This window comes from Rhincodon typus, chromosome 1 (genome assembly GCF_021869965.1).
Source record: "Rhincodon typus isolate 14 chromosome 1, sRhiTyp1.1, whole genome shotgun sequence".
NCBI classification, from domain to species: domain Eukaryota; kingdom Metazoa; phylum Chordata; class Chondrichthyes; order Orectolobiformes; family Rhincodontidae; genus Rhincodon; species Rhincodon typus.
Window position 1 is genome coordinate 143,423,933 of NC_063332.1, and position 25,049 is coordinate 143,448,981.

At 39.5% G+C, this 25,049-nt stretch overlaps 1 protein-coding gene across 3 annotated transcripts in view; it reads left to right on the forward strand.

Moving 5' to 3' along the window:
• The window catches only part of exosc9 (exosome component 9), a 65,948-nt gene that overhangs the window by 16,202 nt on the left and 24,697 nt on the right, over positions 1-25,049 (forward strand). For 2 of the 3 annotated variants that reach the window (XM_048596150.1, XM_048596154.1), the window contains exons 4-6: positions 5,142-5,244; positions 10,209-10,346; positions 23,088-23,170. In XM_048596150.1, the coding sequence (XP_048452107.1) occupies positions 5,142-5,244; positions 10,209-10,346; positions 23,088-23,170 (324 nt within the window). The remainder of the gene's footprint in view (positions 1-5,141; positions 5,245-10,208; positions 10,347-23,087; positions 23,171-25,049) is intronic. The other variant, XM_048596160.1, reaches the window with a different exon arrangement.

Below are 25,049 nucleotides of genomic sequence, written 5' to 3' on the forward strand. Positions count from 1 at the left end.
GCTGTGTTCATCCAGCTCTACACCTTGTTATCTCAGATTCTCCAGCATCGGCAGTTCCTACTATCTCTGCATCAGTGTTCCTCAGGGGTTGGTTCTGGGTCCTGTTTGGTTTGTCATTTATATAAATGACTTGGATGAGAATATAGAAGGCATGGTTAGTAAGTTTGCGGATGATACCAAAATTGGTGGCATAGTAGACAGTGAAGGTTTTCTAAGATTACAAAGGGATCTTGGTCCAATGGGTCAATGAGCTGAAAAATGGCAGATGGAGTTCAATTTGGATAAATGCAAGGTATTGCATTTTGGTACAACAAACAAGTGTAGATCTTATACAGTTAAGGGTAGGGCCTTGGGCAGTGTTGTAGAACAGAGGGACCTAGGGGTGCAGATACATAATTCTTTGAAGTTTTGTGTCACATATAAAAAGGTTTAAAAAGGCATTTGGCACGTTTGCCTTCATTGTTCAGTCCTTTGAGTAAAGGATTGGGAAGTCATGTTGAGGTTGTACAGGACATTGATGAGGCCTCTTCTGGAATACTGTGTCCAGTTCTGGTTTCCCAGTCATAGGAAGGATATTATCCAGCTAGAGAGGGTTCAGAAGAGATTTACCAGGATGTTGCTGGGTATGGAAGGTTTGAGTTGTAAAGAAAGGCTGGATAGGCTGGGACTTCTTCCATTGGAGCGTAGGAGGTTGAGAGGCAACCTGATAGAAGTTTATAAAATAATGAGATGTATAGATAAAGTTGATAGTCATCATCTTTTCCCTTAAGATGGGAAAGTTCAAGACTAGGAGCCACATTTTTAAGGTAACAGGAGAGAGATTTGAAAAAGACATGAGGCAAATTTTTTACACAAATGGTGGTTTGCATGTGGAATGAACTTCCTGAGGAAGTGGTGGATGCAGGTACAAAAGCAATGTTTAAAAGACATTTGGATGGATATATGAACAGGAAAGGTTTAGAGGGATATGGGTCAGGAACCAGCAGGTTGGACTAGTTTAGTTTGGGATCATGTTCAGCATGGACTGGTTGGACCAAAGGGTCTGTTTCCGTGCTGTAAGACTCTATGACTATAGAAAGATTTTGCCTTATTTAAATGTATGTAAACACATTTTCAAACATTGTTACCACAATCAGAACTCAAAAATGAAACCAAATTCTACTCTTAACACTCACATGATGTAGAAAAACAAATTAAACTTAAAGCTATATGACATTCTGTCTGTTTTCAGAACCTAGGTTTCCAATAATAAAGTTGAAACTTTATGTAGCTTTGTGTAATAAGAGAGAATGCTTGGAGAAGGAGGAATTATGAATTCATTAAAGACAGATCCAAATTTTGGGCTGACAAGAGGCTAGCAACATATACGCCCTACATATATCAGCAATGACATTCATTTTTCTCTTGACATTCAATTGAGTTACCATCGCTGAATCCTCCAGTATCAACATCCTGTGGGTTACCATTGACTAGAAACTAAACTGGACTAGCTATATAAATACTGTGGCTATAAAAAAAAGGTTAGTGTCCTTGAATCCTGAAGTGAGTAACTCCTTTCATGAATCCCCAAAGCGTATCCGTCATCCAAAAGGTGCAAATCAGGAGTGTAGTGGAATAACCCCCACTTGCCTGTTTGAGTGCAGTTCCAACAACACTTGAAATTTTACTGCATCCAAAACAAAATAGCCCACTTGATTGGCATTACATCCACAAACATTCATTTGAAGTACTGTGTACCATGTACAAGATGCACTGTAGAAATTTGCCAAGGCTCCTTAGACCAGCATCTTCCAAGCCCACGACCACTTCCATCTAGAAGGACTAGGGCAGCATATACATGGGAACACCAACACCTGTTTGTTCCCCTCCAAGCCTCTCACCATCCTGACTTTGAAATATACCTCTGTTCCTTCAGTCTCGCTGCGTCAAAGCTCCGGAACTACTTCCTTAACAACAGCGTGTGTCCTACAAAAATGGAGTGTAATGGTTCAAGAAGACAGCTCACCATCAACTTCTCATGAGCAATTAAGGATAACTAATAGATGCTGTCCAGTCTGTGATACCCACATTCCAAGATTTAATTTATTAATAAAAAGAGGAAGGGGATAGTGCGAAATAAATTCAAAATATAAATGGGTACCTTTATATCCACTTTGAATAATGAGAGAAGAGAGTAGAATGTTAGCAGTACAAGGAATTTAAGGATTAAGTTGCATATAATATAGATTTCTTAAAAATAGGAATGTACAAAATAATGAAACTTAAAATAGACACAACCTGGTTGCTTTGGGTAAAAATCTTAAAAGGGTCAGGTAAGGAAAATGCAGATGAGTTACCATAATTTTTCAAAGCTTTATTGTCAAGATTTATGCCTTTTGGATTCCAAACTTTCAAATGCCGTCCCATTACTTATGAAGGGAGACAGAAACCAGATAATGAGACCTATCAGTTTAACTTTTAATTTTGGTAATGCTTCAGGAATCTGTTGAATAGTGTCTTAGCCTCTTTCTTCTGTATGGACAAACGTAAAGTAGTTCATCTGCAGTAAACAAATTAGCACTGTGGTACAGTTGGGAATGAATTTTGACTTTCATGCAAACTAGTGGCAGTTTTGCTCTCTAATTTGTTACACAAACCAGGAGCAGGAGTAGTTTATTTAGCCCTATGAGTCTGCTCCACCACTCAATATGACCATGGTTGATCCTCTTTCTCAATGTCATATTCCCACTTTTTCCACATATCCTTTGCACTTTAAATATATTCATCAAACATGTATTTTATGACTTGGCCACCACAGCCTTCTGTGCTAATGAATCCCACAGGTTCTCTCTCCTTTTCAGTGAATAAATGTTCCCTCATCGCAGTCCTAATTGGTCTGTCCCATATCTTGACACTGTGGGGCATCTAGAACCAAGGAACAAACTAGGAAAACATCCTCCTTGTGTTTTTTTTTAACTCATTGACGGGATGAGGGCATCATTGGCTAGGCAGCATTTATTTCCCATTCCTAATTGCCCAGAGGGCAGTTTCTTTCCCTAAAGGACATTAGTGAACCAGATGGGTTTTTCCTGACAATCCACAATGGATTCATGGTCATCATTAGATTCTTAATTCCAGATATTTATTGAATTCAAATTTGACCATCTGCCATGGTGGGATTCGAACCTGGGTCTCCAGAATAACAGTCCAGTGATAATACCACTAGGCCATCGCCTCCCCTCAAGTGTGTATAGTTCGTTCAGCTCTGTTAGAATTTTGTACATTTCAATCTGATCCTTTCTCGTTTCTTCTAATAAATACTGACCCAACCAAACTAATCTCTCCTCGTTTTGAGTCCTGCCATCCCTGCTATCAGTCTAGTGAACCTCTGCTGCTCTCCCACTATGGCAAGCGTATCCATTCTTGGTTAGAAGGTCAAAATTGCCTGCAGTACTCCAGATGTGGCTCACCAAGGTCCTGTATAAGTGCAGTAATACATCCCTATTTCTGAATTCAAATCCTCTTGCAATGAAGGGCAAATCTACCATTTGACTCCCCAGTTGTATGTTGCACCTGCTTGCCTGCTTTCATTGACTGATGTACAAGGATACTCAGATCCTTTTGTGCATCCACACTTGCCAATATATCGCATTTAAATAGGACCCTGTCTTTCGGTGTTTCACAATAAAGTGTACAAGATCCCATTTAGCCACACTGCACTGCATCTGCCATGTGTTTGCTCACTCATTCAATTTGTCTAAATCACCTTCAAGCCTCTTTCCATCCTTCTCCGAACTCCCAAACCTGCTTAGTTTTATGTTATCAGCAAACCTAGAAATATTGCATTTGGTTCCCTTGTTAGGTCATTTATATATACTGGGAGTAGCTGGGACCAATACACACCTTTGCAGTACTTCTCTGGATATTACCCAATTTATTCCAATTACTTTTTTTTCCCCCCGTCTGTCAATCAGATCTTGATCCATGCCAATACATTACCCTAATGTTCCACATGCTTTAATTTAGCCCACTGACCTTAGCAAAAGCCTGCTGAAAATACACCACCTCCACTAGTGCTCCCCTATCTATTCTGCTAGTTACGTCCTCAAAAACCTCCAGTAGATATGTTAAACATAATTTGCTTTTCATTAGTCCAAACTGACATTGTCTTATACCATAAATGCTTTCCTCTGCTATGACGTCTTTTATAATACATTCTAGCTTTTTCCCCACAACTAAATGTTAGACTATCTGATCTGTAATTCTCTTCCCTCCCTTTTTTAAATAGTAGAATTACATTTGTCACCCTCCAATTTGTCAGAACTGCTGCAGAGTCTGACATTCTGGAAAATGAATACCAATGCATCCAATATTTCGAGGAACACTTCTTTTAGTGCTCTGGGACTTAGACTATCAGACCCTAGTGATTTGTCAGTCTTTAACTCCTTTAATTTCCCACTACCATTTTCATATGTCCTTAGATTCTGCCCTCTCACATTTCTGGCAGGTTGTTTGTGCTGTTTTATGAAGACATAGTGTGTATTTAATTCTTCTGCCATATCTTTGCTAACGATTACAGCTTCCCTGGATTCTAACTGAAAGATAGCTACGTTTGTCTTTAATCTTTTTCGCTCCATACATTTACAAAAGCTTTTTGCTCAGTTTCTACATTCCTTGCAATTTTACCCTCGTACTGTATTTTCCCCCTCCTGATCAAACTCTTTGTTTTTTTTTTGTTGAATCCTAAAAAGCTGCCAATCCTCAGGCTTGCTGTTTTCTCTGGAAATTTTAAATGCTTCCTCTTTAGATCTAATACTATCCCTAATTTCCTTTGTAAGCCATGAGTGAGCTACCTTTCTTCTTTTATTTTTATACCAGACAGGAATGAATAATTGTTATAATTAATTCACACGTTCTTTAAATATGAAACATTGCCTATCCATGTCAACACTTTTAGTAAGGTTTCCCAATCTATTCTTGACAATCCGCACATCTCACCATCATAGTTCCCTTTATTTAAATCCAGACCCTGGTTTCTCAGTTACTGTTGTTACTGAATTTAAGATATGATTGTAATATACCTATTTCGCTCTTGTTTGAACTTTTCTATTTTTGGGAAAATTTATTTTGTAATAATACTGTTTTAACTTTCTGGTTTCCAGGCAATCTGAGCTATTAGTTAAATTAAACCGATTGCTGGAGAGGTGTCTGAGGAATTCCAAGTGCATAGACACAGAATCCCTATGTGTTGTAGCAGGTGCAAAGGTGAGAAGATATTCTCTTGACAAGTATGGTCTGCATCTGAGAACCTGTCTCTCTACTGGTCACCATCTTGGGCAGACCAGGCTTTAGTTGCTGGGCATGAAGAATGGATTTGTGCATTCTACAAAAGTTCGGTCAACCACACTAATATTTAGATGCATTTTAATTATTTTTACTTATTTGCCAGCAGATTTCTGCACATGTAGCAATCTTTCCTCAAGTGGTATAGTCCAGCAAAATGAGAGCCATAGAATAGTTTACAACAGTAGTATAGCCTAATAATAGATGTGCTCACCCGCAATCAATCTATTGACTGCCCAATTGTGGATTGTCAACTTCTAATGGTTCAACTCTTGCAAATCATTTCATTTACTTTTTAAGAGGTTTATCTTCCTTGAGGTTTAGTTTGGATTCTCTTCTAAATTTGCTGCTTAAATCCTCTCATTGAGCAATAACGTTTTTATTTTTGCACTAAAAGAAATCTTTGGATCCCGACAACTTTGGAAACCGTCATCTATCTCCAATCTACCTTTCCTCTTGAGTCGTTGAATGTTTCATTGCCTCCCAAATCCACTTTTATCTCTCTCAGTATTCTAAACTTGAATCCCTTCAATCAGATTTCTGCTCTTACCAGAGGAAATAAGTACAGTCTTCCATTTTCATATAGCACTTTTAACAACCACTGGAGCTCCCAAAGTCCTTCTGTAGCGATTATGTAGTTTTGAATTGTTGTCATTGTTGTAATTTAGTAGCAGCTAATTTGCACTCTGCAAACTTACGCAAACGGCAATGTTATAATGACCAGCTAATTTGTTTTTATGTTGACCAGTTAAATATTTAATATGTTGAGGGATAAATATTGGTTAGGACAGCAGTGATAGCTCTTCTACGGAATGTTGCCTTGGGATCTTTTACATCATGTATGAAGAAATGTGGGACCTTCGTTTAGTATCTCATCTTGACAGCACATGTCCAGCACTTGCTCAGTACTTCATTGTAGTGTCAAACTTGAATTTTCATGCTCAAGACCAGGATAAGGACTTGATTCCAGAGCTTCATCACTCTCCCTCACAACAATGAGGGGATGAATTATTCTATAGTAGTGTGTGTTTTCGGGGGAGGGGGGTAACTTCAAGTACTCTCAAAAATGTGCAAACTTGTATTATGATCCTGAATGACATGTTTAATATATCCCTAGCAAAAGCAGCCGAACTCTATAACCAACTGATCAGATGGACTGTTAACACAAACATTTGGCAAGTTCAGATTTGCAGTGTATTCATCTGCCAAAATATTGACTTTGTTTGTATCGGAATTCTTTAAGATGGGATTCAATGCGTTGAGTCTGTATACCTGTGTTATCCAAATATGAGTGATCGCCTGCTTAGAAAATAAAGAACACTAAAATTGGTGCCAAGGCAAGGAAACGTCTTATGGAGATAATTCAGACATGGTTTTGTTTAAAATTTTGTGTTGTCTGGTAATTTGAATGAAGAAAAGTAGAAATTTAGCACTGAAAGTTGAATTATTAGATCATTTGACTATTGAGCTCTTCTGTTTTTCCAAATGACAAGATGCAACATTCTGTTAAGCCTTATAGCTACTGTCAGACGTTTGCAGCTGCTATGCGTTGTACAAGGCATTTAATATCAAGGCAAATGATAGAATATTTATTAACATGAAGCTATATTTCAAAATAGATCATTTATTGATTGAGAAAACCATGATTGCTTTGAGCAGTTGATATTTGCATGTTTTGGCTACATAGTGTAATCCAAAATTGAAGTGAACATCAATTAAATATATAAAAATAATTTTATAAATTCTTTACATCGAAATCATCATGACTTTGCTTTAAACTTTGGGCCCAGTTTTTAAATTCAGTCAAAATCCATTCACCTGCACAAAATTTAAAATCTTGCTGAAATTTGTGTTAGCTCAGTTGATTGGCAATTCTACTTCTGAATCAAACATTGTGCATTGTGTAGGGAAGGCGATGGCCTAGTGGTATTATCGCTGGACTGTTAATCCAGAGACCCACATAATGTTCTGGGGACCCAGGTTCAAATCCCGCAATGGCAGATGGTGGAATTTGAATTCAATAAATATCTGGAATTAATAATCTAATGACGACCATGAACCCATTGTTGATTGTCAGGAAAAACCCATCTGGTTCACTAATGTCCTTTAGGGAAGGAAACTGCCATCCTTACCTGGTCTGGCCTACATGTGACTCCAGACCCACCGCAATGTGGTTGACTCTGAACTGCCTGTTGGGCAATTAGGGATAGGCAATAAATGCTACCTGGTTGGCAACGTCCTCGTCCTGTGAATGAATAAAGAAAAAAAATTCAGTGCTCTAGTCGATGATTTGAGCCACCGCTTTAGAGCAATACTATTGAAGTGAGCATTTTTCCCTGCTCAATTCAATGCCTCAAGATCTTTTGAAGAACAAAGTTACTTCAATATCTTGGCCAATATTCCTCCCTAAACTAGCATGACTTAGAAACAGATTATTTAATCATTTATTTGTTAACTGTTTGTAGGACCTAGCTGTGCTCAAATTTGCTGCAATATTTGCCTAGTTAACAGTAAATTAACTCTTTGGGTTAAAACATTTTGGAACACGACAAGCTTATCAAATGACGCAGTTTAAAGTTGATGGAGACTCTTTCTTCCTTGGACCATGACTAAGAAAATGGGCAGAAAATGAGGCTTAACTGTAACTGCACTCTGTGTGCTAGGCCATTTGTGAATACTGCCCAAGATGACTTTCCACCTGATTGACTCCAACTTCGAACATTTTTAAAAAAAACAGTTGGTTTGCAATGAGCATTTCTCAATGCTCAAAGAATTGGAATCAACAACATGATGATCTTATGTACCCCCTTGTTGGAAAAATGTGTTTCATAGAAGCCTGTTGCGTGTTCTTGACATCACTGCTGAACTGTCAATGGCATTCCATAATTCTTGCTACTGCAGTAGCAATGTCAATTCAACTTTGACAGACCCTCTCCACTATAACTGCATTTAGCTCAAACAGTAGCCACACCAGAAAAACCAAATAAGATGATTTGAAGAGATAGTAGGAACTGCAGATGCTGGAGAATCTGAGATAACAAGGTGTAGAGCTGTATGAACACAGCAGGCCAAGCAGCATCAGAGGAGCAGAAAGGCTGACGTTTCGGGCCTAGACCCTTCTTCAGAAATGGGGGAGGGGGGAAGGGGGTTCTGAAATAAATAGGGAGAGAGGGGGAGGCAGATAGAAGACGGATAGAGGAGAAGATAGGTGGAGAGGAAACAGACAGGTCAAAGAGGCGGGGATGGAGCCAGTAAAAGTGAGTGTAGGTGGGGAGGTAGGGAGGATGGACAGGTCAAGGGGGCGGGATGAGATTAGTAGGTAGGAGATGGGGGTGGGGCTTGAGGTGGGAGAAGGGGATAGGTGGGAAGAAGGACAGGTTAGGGATGCAGGGACGAGCTGGGCTGGTTTTGGGATGCAGTAGCGGGAGGGGAGATTTTCAAGCTTGTGAAGTCCACATTGATACCATTGGGCTGCAAGGTTCCCAAGTGGCACATGAGTTGCTGATCCTGCAACCTTCGGTTGGCATCGTTGTGGCACTGCAGGAGGCCCAGGATGGACATGTCGTCTGAGGAATGGGAGGGGGCGTTGAAATGGTTCGCGACTGGGAGGTGCAGTTGTTTAGTGTGAACCGAGTGTAGGTGTTCTGCAACCTGGTCCCCAAGCCTTCACAAGGACTTCACAAGCTTCAAAATCTCCCCTCCCCCTACTGCATCCCAAAACCAGCCCAGCTCGTCCCCGCCTGCCTAACCTGTCCTTCCTCCCACCTATCCCCTCCTCCCACCTCCAGCCCCACCCCCATCTCCTGCCTACTGACCTCATCCCGCCCCCTTGACCTGTCCGTCCTCCCTGGACTTACCTATCTCCTCCCTACCTCCCCACCTACACTCACCTTTACTGGCTCCATCCCCGCCTCTTTGACCTGTCTGTCTCCTCTCCACCTGTCTTCTCCTCTATCCATCTTTTATCCGCCTCCCCCTCGCTCCCTATTTATTTCAGAACCCCCTTTCCCCCTTCCCCATTTCTGAAGAAGGGTCTAGGCCCGAAACGTCAGCCTTCCTGCTCCTCTGATGCTGCTTGGCCTGCTGTGTTCATCCAGCCCTGCACCTTGTTATCTCAGATGATTTGAAGTTTTGTGTAGATATAATCCTTCTAGCATGTTTAATGTCTGCTGTAAAACAATCACATTTTATGCATGTGTAAGTCATCGACAAAAGTTATAGATGTTTATTAAGTGTGAAAGTTAAATGTAGGCTAAATGTTTTTGAGTATTTTGAGACTGTGTTGCTGATTAGTAGAGGAGGAACAGTCATGTATGAGAGATTTTGACAGGGAAAGGAATTAAACCTCTTGGGGGAGAAAATCCTTACCTTTCAAGGCTTTCCTAGAGTATCTGTCGATTTTTGATGGCAAGGGCGCCAGGACAAGCCATGTACCATGCTTTTCTGCCTGTCGTAATGTTGTGCAGCCAGCGATCTTGCAGAAAAATATACCTTTTGGAAACTGCATTTTCACATTATTTGTGGAATGGCTAAAGAAAATCCAGAAATCCTGCAAGATGTTAAAAAACATACCAAAGTGAGTCACAAACAAAAACAGAAGTTGCTGGAAAAGCTCAGCAGGTCTGGCAGCATCTGTGAAGAGAAATCAGAGTTAACATTTCAGGTCCAGTGATCTTCCTCAGAACCAAGTAGGTCTTTGCCCCTAACATACAAAAAATGCCCTAAAGTGTTATCAAAAATTATCATGAGACGTTCATAATGTGAAGTTACCCAAGATTGCATTTGATTAGCTTATTTCTTCAGATTTCTAAACACTCTTCTCCTTTTGAATCTAATATACTTTATATAAAAATAAATAGATAAATTTCCATATTTCTTTTATCAAGGTGTGGCAAATACGTGTAGACTTACATTTGTTAAACCACGATGGGAACATTATTGATGTTGCAAGCATAGCAGCTATTGTGGCATTGTCTCACTTCAAAAGACCTGATGTCTCTATTCAAGGAGAAGAAGTCACAGTGGTAAGTATTAAGAAAAGTCTTTATCCTATAAAGTTGGAGCATGTGGTTGGGTACAATATAGGCAGAGCTGTGTCTGCAAATAATTTGATAATCAAACAGTTAAATGTAATTAACACTATTCTTTAAGTATTATTATAATAGGCCATTTGGCTTCACATTATCTGTGCAATTGTGATTGTATTCCAAATGAGTCTCCTCCCATTCCATTTGCCTCATTTTTGCCTTTTAGCCAATCATTTTTGTACCTTTCTCTTACATGCACTCTGTCACCTAGCTATTGAAGAAAATTGAGAGGGAAACCAGGGATTTACAGATCTACTAATCTAACAGATGTTTTCAGAAAATTACTAGATTGTTTAGTTATGGATAGAGTACAAAACATCTTGAAAATTTTCGGTTAATGAGAGCCAGCATTGCATTTTAGAGGTAGGTCTTACCTCATGTACCAGGTTAATTTTTTAAGAGGTTACTGGAATAGGGGAATGTCTATGGATATATTTGGTTAATTTGGACTCTGAGAATGCATTTGATAAAGTTTTCCATCAGAAGTTAGCTAAATTTGACACCCATGGAATTAAAGATGAATTATTGACCTGTTTACAAGATTGGCGAGCATTTGGAGAAAGAAATGAAGAATAATGAGCAGGTATTTTAACTTGAAGAATGTGATTAGTGGCACTGAATTTTCATTGGATATGTAGGCTAGGATGGAAGTGAGAGGGCAGGCCTGGAGGATGGTGCTACTGAGTGGTGTGACTGTTTGCTGACATATTGCAACTTTGAAAAGGAACCTGGAAGCAAACTCGACTGAAAATGTGATGAATAAATTGTCAGCTTGTTGAGTAGCAGTTTGCAATTTTTGAGTGGAAGTACAGGAAACATGAAGGATCAACAAGCCTACTTATGAGGAAGAAATTGCTTCACAATGAGCAGCAAATTGGTTTTGGTGTTAGTCAGAACAGCACATAGAGTAAGAAGGCTTGGAGAGTCATACCAGACTGAAAACATTAACTCTTTTTCTGCCTTAACAGATGCTGCCAAACCTGAGTTTCTCTAGCATTTTGTATTTGAATCATCATATTGCATTCCTGCATTGCTGCTATTTAAATGATGAGCGCGAGCAGCTCATCAAAAATTGTCGCTGAGCCAATGTGCCTACATCCTGTGAATACATTTTAAACTAAAAGTCATCACCTAATATTTAACAGAAAATATTCCAGTTAGACAAGCAGCACGTGTGAAGACAGACACCAACACGTTTTAACATGGATTTTACAGCCCACCCACAGGCAAGTAGATTGGCAGGCGAATGTGTAAAATAGGCTGCTGCGCCATCAATGTGTGTCTGCTACTGGCCTGCTAGCCCGCTAGCCCTTCTCCACTGCAACTTCGTGCAGCCGGGAAAGTGTTGGATGGGACACTTGCTTGTTGCCATCTTAAAATGGTCACCCAAAGGTAGATTTGCCTCCAGTGTTTACAACAGAATTTGGAGAGCCTGCCCATCCACCATTAGCATATAATCTAGATTATTAACTCTGTTTCTCCCTCCACTGTCCTGAATATTTCCAGCATTTTCTGCTTCTATTTTGCATTTCCAGTATCAGAAGTCTTTTTTTTGGCTTTCTCGTTATCTCCTTTTTGAAGCAGCTTATGCTAGTTTTCAACATTAGAATTGCTACATAAATGCAACTCTGTTTGTCCTTTCTAAATGTGCCAACTTTACACAGTGTCTTTCTTGTCACAATGAAACTAGAATTTTCTATTCTAACATGCAGCAATGTATAGGACTGAAAAAATATCATTTTATTCTAACTTGCTGTTTCCTTATGATTGCTAGAAATGCTTCTCATAGGATTGAGAATGTGATGATTCTCTGGCCCTGGAGGGCTTGCCTATTAGAGTCAGTGTCGTACAGCATAGAAGCAGGCCCTTTGCCCCACTCTCTCTCTGTCAACCAACACACACCAAACTACACTCATCCTATTTACCAGCACTTGGTCCATAGCCTATTATGCACTGGCATTTTAAGTGCTTGGCCAGATGCTTTATAAATATTGTGACAGTGCATGCCTTCACCACTCCCTAAGGCATAATGTTCCATATTTCTACCTCCCCATCGGTGGGAAGCAAATTCTCAGATCTCCTCTAAACCACTTACTCCTCACTTTAAACTTGGTACCTTCTGGTCTTAGACACATCTGCCATGGGAAAACTATTTGCACGATCACCCTATCTATCCTCTCATAACATTGTATACCTCAATCAGATCAACCTCCACCCCACCTGAGCCTCCTGTGTACCAACAAAAACAAACCCAGCCCATCCAGTCTGTCCTCATATCTGAGACTTTCCATCCCAGGCAGTATCCTGGTGAATTTCCTCTCGGGCCTAACCAATATTTCATACGGTTGTAACAAGACTTCCTTGCTCCTATATTCTACACCCTGACTAATGAAAGCGAGCATCCCACGTGCCGCCTTCATCACCCTGTGTACCTGTGCCGACACCTTCAGGGCTTGTATACTAGCTCCCTTTGTTCATCGGTACTTCCTAGGAACCTACCTTTTCATTTTGCATGTCCTTCCTTTATTAGACCTCCCAAAATGCATCACCCTACACTGATCAGAATTCCATCTGCCATTGCTCTGCCCAATTAGTTCCACTTGTTCTGCCCATCTAAAATGTACTACATGCTGGTAGGAATGGTTTATGAAGGCAGAAGCATCAAAAGATTTAGAATGTTAAGATATTTTTTATGACTGTGCCTGAGAAAGACTTCAGTTCACGACTCTTGGCTTGTTGGGAGGCACTGGGGTATAGTGAATGGAGAGGTCTGGGGAAAATCATGGGATGTGATGGGAAGACTAATGCAATATGGTATCGGAGCATAAAAAGCACATTATTCTTAAGTTATGGGGGTGAATTATGAATTTTCAAATACTGAGAACATGTGAGAAGGTAATAATGATGAGGTACATTGTACATGGCATGCATAGGAATGCGGACGGATAGTTCAAGAGGTAGATGCCAATGTATGTACTATTCACGATTGTCAGCCGAAAGTAGGTTCCCGTGTGGTGTACTGGCCAGAAGGCTCAGATAATGGGAGAAGGCCATGATAGTAAGACAAGCAGGTAAGTCTACAAGCAGGTACAATACAAAAATTGGTTACATTTCCAAGAGAAAGGACGAGGTGAGGTCTATGGATTTGCAAAAGGAGTGCAAGGATTCAGAACAAAAAACATAGGTTAGGTTCAAGTAATGATTTGGGGGATATATTTAGGAGGAGGAAAAGATCAAAGACAGTGGTATGGAAATTTAGTAGGCAGTCTGATTGGAGTAATCCAGAGAGACCACAGCAAGTGAGGTCACAGCCCGATGACTGCACTTCTCTTGCTTTTCTGCTTATGCCCATTGCCAGGAGGACTGTGACAAAGGTCACTGTAGTCAAGAGGTGTTTGTAACTGCCAATAGATTAGAAGACAAAGCCAGAAGAGAAGCTAAAGAGCAAGAGTTATACAAATTCTTTCCAGTTGTATGTTTGGAAGTTGCTGGTTAAAGGTGTTGGTAACTTCTCAGTCACACACATGTATCTGTTTAGAATCAGTTTTACCGATTAGGACCTGTAACCTAAATACTTCATAACCAGAAGTTTGAGGAATGCTTGGGCAATAAGGAGATGATAGAACCATGTACACTAGAAAAGGTGATTTTTACTTTAAACATTTTGGCTATTTTTGCTACCCATTAATGGAGGTACCAGTCCATAGTTATAAAAGCAGCTTTCCCACAGAGAGATTTTTCAGAGACATTTAATCCAGCCTCTGAAGGAAGCATACATCATAGAAGGTAAACTCTCAAAGTTGAATAATTTGTGGATTGAATAGCAGTTCCTGTGTATGATACTTTTGAGTGAGGGCAGTTCTATTTAAAATTGGGCTTTGCAAAAGGGGAGGATGCTACAATGTTTTATTGGTGTTATGGTGGAAAACATTTAGGCATCTTTATGATGTGGGTGGAGAATATTTTTATGGCTTGGGATTAATATATTTGAAAGAATGTTATTGATCAAATAGGGTAGGAATTTAAGTTGGGCTCCTAATGCTTTTAAATATGTAGATTTGGAGATAAAGCAAATGTGCCAGATGTAATTTTACATCAACATCATTACTTGGAAAGCGTCACTTGCATTGCCATAGTTTGTGCTAAGTCCATGCAAAGAAACATGGATGCCTCCAAAAATGAAATGGAGCAGCTGCAGAGTCTTGTTGAATACCTTAATTGGTCAGGCTTGTAGACAAGACCAGATCTCAGGCTTCAATATGTTGGAACATAATCTTGTGATAAGAAATCTGAAGATTGAGGAGATCTTGAGGGTGGACAATTTTTTTTAAAATTAAAAGTAGAGAAATGTATAGTGAAATTCTCAGGTTTAAGAGATACCAGAACTATAAAATTGATTCCTTTTTTAGCAATTCCTCACAAGCCAATCTCGGTGATTGGATTTTCCAGTGGAGGTAGGTTCATAGTGTTCCACCTGGGAGAGAATGGATAAAGTTGTCCTTTGTCTCTGAAATCCAAAACTACTAGAAGAGTAATGAAGAATACAGGTTGCTGAAACTCTTGCACTCATTCATGCCGTGAATATAATGTTATATTTATCTAAGTTCTTGGAAGAAGTATTATATGAAAGGGATCCAAAGGGATCATATGTATGAAATGTTACGTAGATCGTTGATCCCTTTCCAATAATGTATATTCCATGAATTGTGTAGTTGTGTAAAGTTCAAGAATAATACGGCAAATCTGGAGCAAATGTTGGAGGGGAAAAAAGTATCCAAACTGAGATTGGTAAATATAATTAATCAATTATTCGACTTTTACCAAAATTAAAGCCTCGAGTGAAGGTTCTGAAAGAAGGATGCCTCCTAACGTAAACCTTGGGATATAAAATTTAGTTTGTGTACATCTATGTTTTCATTTATGCTTTGTTTTTAGAAAAAGGGCATCTGACAATGTTGTAAATGTTGGCCTCTTGAGAAATAAATGAAACATGCTCCCAAGATGAGAGATGTTGATGTTGCTTGGGGTATATATTTTAAGGGTTGGTTTTCCCCAATAAAGGGAGTTGGTTAGGAAGGCGAGAGAGCAATCTAGAATTTGTCTTGAACTGAGGTTCAAATAAACAGTTTTGGAAAATGGACCAACTCCTGTTTCCTGTTTCAGCAAATGTGAGTGATATTGTTAACAAGCTATTAAGTTCTAAATTGGCGCAAGGTGAATTTTAATGGAATTAGACAGGAGCTCCAGGGGTTGATTGGAGTAGTTTATGTAGGCAAAGTGACCTCTGGCAAGTGGAAGGCCTTTAAAAATGTGATAGCTAAAGTTCAAGGTCTTTATGTTCCTGTGAGGGTGAAGGGCAAGGTTGGCAGGAGTAGGGAACCCTGGATGACAAGGGATAATGAAGCTTTGACCCGAAAAAAGAAGGAGGCGTGGTTCAGGAGCAGGCAGCCGGGATTGAGGGAATCACTGGAGGTATATAGGGGGTACAGGAGTTTGCTGAAGAAGCAAATCAGGAGGGCAAAAAGGTGGCATGAGAAAGCTTTGGCTGAGAAGATTAGGGTGAATCCAAAGAGATTCTTTAAGTATGTTAAAGGAAAAAGAATCTCTAGAGAGAGAATAGGCCCCTCAAGGACCAAAGTGGACACATATGTGTGGAACTGCAAGAGATGGGCGAAGTCCTCAATGAATACTTCTCCTCTATGCTTACCGTGGAGAAAGACATGACGACTTGGGAACTTGGGGAAGTTAGCGACAGTATCTTGGGGACAGTCCATATCACAGTACAGGAGGTTTTGGAAGTATTAGAATGTACGAAGGTGGATAAATTTCCTGGTCCTGATGAGATATATCCAAGAACCCTGAAGAGGCTAGGGAAGAAATTGCGGGGATCCTTACTGATATATTTGCATCATCGTTAGCCACGGGTGAAGTCCCAGAAGACTGGAGGGTAGCGAATGTTGTGCCCTTATTCAAGAAGGGCTGCAAAGACAAACCTGGGAATTATAGACCAGTAAGCTTAACAGCTGTGGTAGGTAAGTTACTAGAGAAAATTCTGAAAGATAAAATAAACATGCATTTAGAAAGACCGGGTTTGATTAGGGGTAGTCAGCATGGTGTTGTGTGTGGGAGATCATGCCTCACAAATTTGTTAAGAGTTCTTTGATGAAGTGACCAGGAAGGTGGTTGAGGGCAGGGCTGTAGATGTAGTCTATATGGATTTCAGTAAGGTCTTTGAGGTTTGACATGGTAGGCTGCTCTGGAAAGTTAGATCACGTGGAATCCAGGGAGAGCTGGCAAATTGGATACACAATTGGCTTGATGGTAGGAAGCAGAGGGTAATACTGGAAGGATACTTGTCTGACTGGAGGCCTGTGACTAGTGTGCTTCAGAGGTCGGTGCTGGGCTCATAGCTGTTTGTTATCTATATCAATGATTTGGATGCGAATGTACCAGGCATGATTAGTAAGTTTATGGATAACAGTAAAGTAGGCCACATAGTGGACAGTGAGGAAGGTTATCAGAAATTGCAGTAGGATCTTGATCAGCTGGGAAAGTGGGCCAAGAAATGGCAAATGGAGTTTAATATAGATAAGTGTGAGGTGTTGCATTTTGGAAAGTCAGATCGAGGTAGGAGTTTCACGGAGAATGGTAGGGTCTTAAAAAGTGTAATGGAAGAGAGGGACCGTAGAGTTCAGGTGCACAGTTCTCTGAAAGTGGAATCACAGGTAGACAGGGCAGTGAAGAAGGATTTTGGCACACTGGTCTTCAGTCAGGATATTGAGGACAGAAGTTGGGAAGTTATGATGCAATTGTACATGACTTTGGTGAGGCCACACTTGGAGTATTATGTTCAGTGTTGGTCACTTTGCTATAGGAGGGATGGTATTAAACTGGAAAGAGTGCAGAAGAAATTTACAAGGATGTTGCCAGGACTCGAGTGACTGAGTTATAGGGAGAGGTTGGACAAGCTAGGACTTTTTTCTTTAGAGCTTAGGAGACTGAGGGGAGATCTTATAGAAGTGTATAAGATCTTGAGAGGCATGGATAGGGTGAATGCACTCAGTCTTTTTCCCAGGGTTGGGGAATCAAGGACTAGAGGGCATCAGTTTAAGGTAAGAGGGGAAAGAATACAAAGGAACCTGAGGGGCAACTTTTTTTACACAGAGGGTGGTATGCATATGGTATGAGCTGCCAGCGGAAATGTTTGAGGGTGGGTACATTAACAACATTTAAAAGGCATTTGGACGAATACATAGATAGGAACGGTTTAGAAGGATATGGGCCAAGTGCAGGGAATTGGGCTTAGCATGGATGGACATTTTGGTCAGCATGGACCAATTGGGCCAAAGGGCCTGTCACCGTGCTGTAGGACTCTATGATTCTATGACTCTAATTGTTCTCTTGGTGATGGACATTGAAGTCCAGAGTGCGTTTGTGCTGTTAGCATTTTAGTGCATCTTCCAGTTGATGTTCAACATGAGTATTGATTCATCAGCTGAAGAGCAGTGGTAGGTGGTAATCTGCAGGAGGTTTCCTTCCCTAAGTTTGATCTGATGGCATGAGACTTCATTGAGTTCAGATTCAATATTGAGGACCCACAGAGCAGCTCCCTGTTGACAATATATCACAGTGCTGCCACTTCTGACTAATTGATTACAGTGACAGAAAATGAGCAAAGCCCTCCTAGAAACTGGAAAATTGACGGTGTACATATTTAACTTCTGCCGTTCACACTTCTCTAGATTTTGACTTGTTTTGTTTCTGAAGATGTTTTATTGCGCAGTTGTAGCTTAACTAGTTTTGCATGAAGTTATGCTCAATTGTCAGACCCCTGTAGTGCTTAAGCGATCATACAATTTTGTCTTCAAATATATAATTTTCAAATATATTCACGTATTTTGTACTGGGCTAAGCAATTCACGCAGAAGGCATCCATTTTAAGGACTTGTCCTGCCAAATCTGTAAGTAACAAAACATTAGTAGGATCTTGTTCCTAATGTGCTAGCAGTTTTCTCTTTCGAACAAGCTTATTAGGGGTTCCTTCCAATCCACATGTGTACCTGGTTTGAGAGTCTATATTGGAAAGTTTTTGTGCATTTTTCTGCTTATCATGTAAATTAAATGGTTGGCAAGCTGCTGCATGCAAACCACAGTGTCTTTTAATACATGATTTTTGCATACAAGCCAGCTGCCATCAACAGAGTCTCTTGTAAATCATGGCATATCTTACTTCATGTATCACTTTAAAATGAGAAAGGAGTGAGGCAGTGAAATTCTGATAACTAAGGATGGGACAAATTTTGGTTATTGTGCAAAAATGCTTATAGTAGCCCAATCACCACAAATCTTCAGATCGTTTTTGATTTTGAGTTGTGCAGTGTTGATGAAGTATTTACATGCCAAAACCTGCCGGATCTATAGACTGTCATTAAAAACTTCAGGGAGACTGATTTATTAACCATAATAATGACCAATTTTTCTTTGTAATACAGTGACCACGACAGTAGCTCCTACCTATTGTAGTTGTTTGTACTAAATTAGTCAATACCGTAGATATGAGATAGCATTTTTGATTGGAGAAATTTAATTTGTTTTAGGAATTATTTTTGTTTCTAAGTGGCTGTAAGAGGTTGCTTTATCTACATTTACTCTCATAAGCAGGAACATTTTAGACTGAGCATTTACTTTTTGGTTTTGCACTGGGAGGACATGAATGAGGTAAAAGGTGAGTTTTGAATACTAACACTCTGAACAGAACTTTGTGATGATAAAAATAGCCAATAAGGTATCATATGTAGAACATAGTAAGAAAGTTATCAAAAACTTATTATTGGACAGTGGGCACTGTCACTATTACCGGGGAAAAGAGAGCAGGACTGCAACTAAAACAAGCTGGGAGCGGTGTATCAGTGAATTGAATAATTAGGGCAGTGGCTTAGAGCTTCAAATTAATGAATGGGGTTGGGAAGAATCAATTAAAAATGAATTGAAAATAATAAAAAATGTTGAGTCTGAAGAGCAGAGCACTGACTTAGATAAAAATTTGCAAAGAGTTGATCACGAGAGGACAAATTGCTTAAACATAGTGGGACTGCAAGCACTAAGATGACATCTGTGAGAAATAGAAAGCAGTTGATGCTGAAGGCACTTTGTCAAATTGCACAAAGCATATACAGCAAAATAAATAAGTAAAAATATAGATCAAATGCATTTATTGCTATCTAATATCATACCCAGTAGGACATAGTTGCAGAAAGAAGGTTGAAAACTAAATATTCCAGGACAGTTGGCTTTTAGAAAAAGATAGGTAAAATAGAAAAGTATGGCAGGGAAGAGACTTTGATGATAAACGATGGGATGAAGGCAGAAGAGAAGGAGAATCTTAACTCAGAAAATCAAAATGTAGAATCCGTTTGAAGTGGATTTAAGAACCACCCAGAACCACAGAAAAAAACTGGTGGGAGTAGCTTATAGGACCCCCTTAAGGTCTTTGCAGTGTTCAGCAAGGCATCTATACATCAGGAAATTAGAAATGTATGCAACAGGGGTAGTACTGTAATCAACGAGAATTTAACCTTCTTATCTACTAGTTAAACCAAATTTGCAATAAGATAGCAAAGAACAAATTCATGGAATGCATTCCGTTACGGACCAGACCAAACCCGCTCAAAATATATCAAGGAGATAACCTAGAACCTAGCTTTTATCCTATTTAAAGTCGTGTCAGGCACTGCATTCTATATGTAATTCAGTTGGTCAAACTACTACGCACTTTATTCTTACACCACAGTTAAAACACAGACAGAAAAAGACATAAATTTAACTCTATTGAAGTACTTAACAAAATATGTTATTTAACTACCAATCATTAACTGTTCCAATATATTAGCATCCCATGTACACACCTTTGACAAAGGCTAATTTAGCAAAACAGGTTTTGTCACATGCCATCTCTAGTCCAGGACAAAGGAATACTGAAAGAAACAATCTAGCAATTTAGAAAGAACTCAAACTTTTAGCTGTAGCAGAGAGAGCTGTATCTGGCAGCTTCAGCAACTAACTCCCAAAATCCCCAACTTCAACTGAAAGCAAAACTAAAACCCTGTGCCTCTGTGAGCCTGACTGCACCCACTCATGCTTCTTCTATCTAATTTTAAAAAAATACTCGGGGAACTCAAAGTTGTATCCCCACTGCTTCTGAAGCTGATGGTCTGTCACCATGGGCAACACCTCTGTGCAAGAGAAACAGCACAGAACAAATCCTGCTTAATGGCATAGTACCATCACAATTCACTTTTTGAGAATAGTGTATCAAGCAACCAACTAGGAAAATCCACTATATTTTAAATCTAGTATAATGCAGTGTAACAGAGTTAATTAATAACCATAAGTAAAAGACCTCTCGAAGAGTATTGATGAATATGATAGAGTTTGATACTTAGTTTGAGTAATTAAACTAACTCTGAAACACAGGTCTGGAATCTGATCTAGTAAACTTTGTAGATATGAAGTGGGTGTTGGCTAAAGTAGATTAGAGGAAATAACTGAAAGACTAGACTGTGCATAGGCAGTTGATAGTACTTTAGGAATTAGTTGATTGGAAGATAGCAAGCATAGTCTCATCATTCGTGAAAGGAGGGAAAGATAAAATGAGAATGACTGGCAAGTTTGTCTGATATTGGTAGTTGGAAAAATTCTAAACCCTTACTATAGCAACAGGACATTTGGAAAGTTGTAGTATGAGAGGATGGAGTGAACCTGGATTTATGAAAGGGAGATCATAATCGACAAGTCTTGGAGGGATACTTGAGATTATAATTAGTAGGATTGATAAGGAGGAAGCATTGGTAGTACTACATCCCCTTGGTTGGTCTGAGATTTTAGCTCAGGTATCAGTGGCGCACAACAACTTGGACACTATTCCACTAAATGTGGTATGCCTTTATTAAACTACTAAGCTGAATGCCACTGGTTGCTGAGAAGTCCTGCAAGTTCATGTCCCTCTCAGGTGGGAAATCTGTCAACAAGCTCCAAGGATCTCTTTGGAGCGGCTGACTAAACCATTGCCCAATGCACCAACAAGTTTTTTGTTCTTGTGTTTTGGTGGGGGGAATTGTTTATACTTTTGTTCACTATGCGCCTGTTTTTTACGCATTTTTTAATTTGTTTTTAATTACATCACTATTCTGTCCAAAGCTCTGCTAGATATACACGCTGTCTGGGCCTCCATACCAAACACATGGACTTCTCTGGGGTGTTATCTCTAACACCCTTATTAATCTCCATTTCTGGAGTAGAGAGGCCTTTTTGTGGTCTTAATGAGAACATAAATTCTGAACTGTGAAGAAGAGTCATATTGGAGTTGTTTCTCTGTCCAAAGATGCTACCAGACCTGCCGACTTCCTCCAGCACTTCCTGAGTGTTATTAGATGTTCAGGACATCACTTAGAACTTGGGAGCCTTTGATTTGAATGCTTCTGCCAAATATTTTTCACACAAGGTTACGGAGCAATGTTGTGCTGTTGGGCTGGGTGAATCTTATAGCTTTTAACTTCATTTCTTAGTGCTCACCTTAATTTGCACTTAAATGGTGGCTGCCAGCCTTGTGGCCAGAAGACAGGAAGGGTTAGTAATTGTGGGGGATGAGGTTGGTGAGATTCATTGAGTGGAGATGCTGAATGCAATAGTGATGTTGACAGTTCTTTATCATTGGTGAGGTGCGTGCCATGGTAGAGATAATGTGAGGTGACCGGTAGAAGATGTCATATACCCTTGCAGAGTGCAGAGGATCATTTGAGCTCTTTCCTGCATTGTTTTGCATTCTGTCTGAACCTGGAGATGGCAGTGACCCAGTCTGCTATCTGTTCAGGCTGGCTGTGTTTGGTGTTTTGGCCTTCTCTGGTGATCTGTTTCAACAAACTGGTGAACCCCTTGACCACCTTGTCCACCAGGACTTCCAGTTCCCCATTTCAAATGTGGAGTGTCAGCTTTCCTTTGAGACATTTTGGTTTCTTACAAGGATAATGTGCGATTATAGTTCCTGGCTTGTAGCATTCAAATTGGGCTTCATCTGTGCCACCAGTAGCTTGTACATCCCAGAAGATTCTGTCAGCAGTGGGAATTGAACTGCTTCTGGAACATGAGAAGGACTGAAAGAGGCAGGTTGCATAATTAGCGTGAGAAATGTCATGCTCGGAAACCTACCATGAAACCTATTGGAAATACAGCCTTAAAATAGGAAATCAGCCCATGGCTTTTGTTTCCAAGACTCGCTACCATTCAAATTAATTGGTTTTGGTTGGGAAATATTTTATTTGCCCTTTCAAGAAATAGACTGTTGATATGGCAGCACACTGGTACCTGCAGACACCATTTAAAGCTTGCCTGAAACTCACCAAGACCTGCTGAGTTTCTCTAGCACCTTGCTATTATTTCAGATTTCAGATTTCAGATTCCAGCTTCCAGCTTCCATTCTTTTTAAATAGACTGAAATTGCATCTATACATGTGAAGGAAGTTTCCTGGTGCTGTGGCAGAAATAGAGAGCCTAATCATTTTATAGGGGGTCTGAATATTTCTTATTGTTTATGGTGAGAACCTATTGTACTGACTCATTATTCTGTATTTGAATAATTCTCAGCATTAAAGAATATGCTTCTAACAGTGTTTTTATCTCTAGTACAGCCCGGAGGAACGTGATCCAATTCCATTGAGCATACATCACATGCCCATTGCTGTCAGCTTTGCCTTCTTCCAGCAGGGGTATGTACAAAATTGCTTTCTTGTGCGGCTTTATCACATACGTGTACATATTGTAATATTTTTTCTCCTTATGAACCCAAAAAAATTAAGAAAAATAGTTGTACACCAGCTTTTGCAGTAAAATGTTATTATAACCTTAAAAGGGGACCAACATATAATCTTAATTTTTAGAAAAATACTAACTCCAAATGGGATTTCTGCTGGCTTAGCAGGATATGAGTTAGCATTTTACTTTCAACCATTTTTAGAAAGCATGGCAGCAGCTACAGAACCAACTAGTTGAGGGTTTTACCTAATAATGCTAACTTTTACACATTAGTAACAAGAGAAGGCCATTTTTATTCATTCTTCGCATGAGGGCGTCGCTGGCTAGGCAGCATTTATTGCCCATCCCTAATTGCTCAGAGGGCAGTTAAGAGTCAACCACATTGCTATGGGTTCTGGAGTCACATGTAGGCCAGACCAGGTAAGATGGCAGTTTCCTTCCCTAAAGGATATTAGTGAACCAGATAGGTTTTTCTGACAATGGATTCGTGGTCATCATTAGATCCTTAATTCCAGATATAGATTGAATTCAAATTCCACCACCTGCCATGGCGGGATTCGAAACTGGGTCCCCAGAACGTTATCTGGGTCTCTTATCACTGGACTGTTAATCCAGTTAGGCCATTGCATAGCCCTTTGATCCTGCTCCATCTTTCAAAGCATCATGGCTGATCTTGGACCAAACTCCACATGCCTGCCTTTGCTCCATGTCCCTTAATAGTTGCGATTAAGAAAATCTAACAATCTTGGACTTAAAATTAACAATTGATCTAGCGACAGGTGTATTATGGAAGATAATTCCAAACTTGCCACACTTACCAAAGAAATTGTTTCCTAATTTTATTTTTGAAACATCTGGCTCTAATTTTTAGACTGCCTTCCAATATCACTCCTCCTCAGCCAGCATAATTTTTTTTCCCAGCAGCAGTTCTACCTGTTTCCCTTGGTGCCTTGAAAACTTCAAACAAATCACCCTTTAAGCTTCTAAATTCTAGGAGAACATTATCCTAATTTGTATAAACTGTTGTTACAATTTAACGTTTGAAGTCTGGGTACACTTTTTTTCCCCCCCCCCAAGATCCAGTTATCCTTTCTAAGGTATGCGGTACAAAGTAAGTACACATGTGATCTAGCCAGGACTGAAGCGTAACTTCTGCCACCTTGTATTTGTGTTTTTTTAGACATAAAGGCCAGCATGCCATCACTTTTTTTTTAATTTTCAGTGCCTGTTTAAGACATTTTATTGGTCTTTGTACCTTTTATTCCTAAGTTTCTGTGGACAGCCATTCTTTCTAACTTTTTCACCCATTTATAAAGTAGCCTGCCTGTCCATTTTTAGGTGGATGACTTCATGTTTTATGTTGAAATCTGTTTGCCATTCACTTGATGATCATTCAACATCACTTTGTAATTTTATTCTTCCATTTCCATTGGTTTACAATGCTGTAATCTGGATAAGAAAATTTGGATAATGGTTTTCTATCAAATCATCTTGGTCATTAAAAGATAAAATGAATAGTTGAAGCCCCAACATACATAATTATAAAACACTAAATGTCACATTCTGTCTATTAGAATGCCTGCTTTGTTTCCTGCTGCTCAGCCAATTTCCCAAGTAAATAAATAGTTTGTCCTCTATTTGTGAATTCATTTTTAGCTAAGTTTTTTTGACGGACATTATCAAACACCTTCTGGAATTTCTGTAATAAACATACATAGAAATTCCTCTATAAAAGTGATAGGAATGATTTCATTTTGTCGCATTACTTGTTTTGATTTATCTTGAGTGATGAGCTTGTGAATATCATATTTTTTACATTGTATCTCAGGTTAC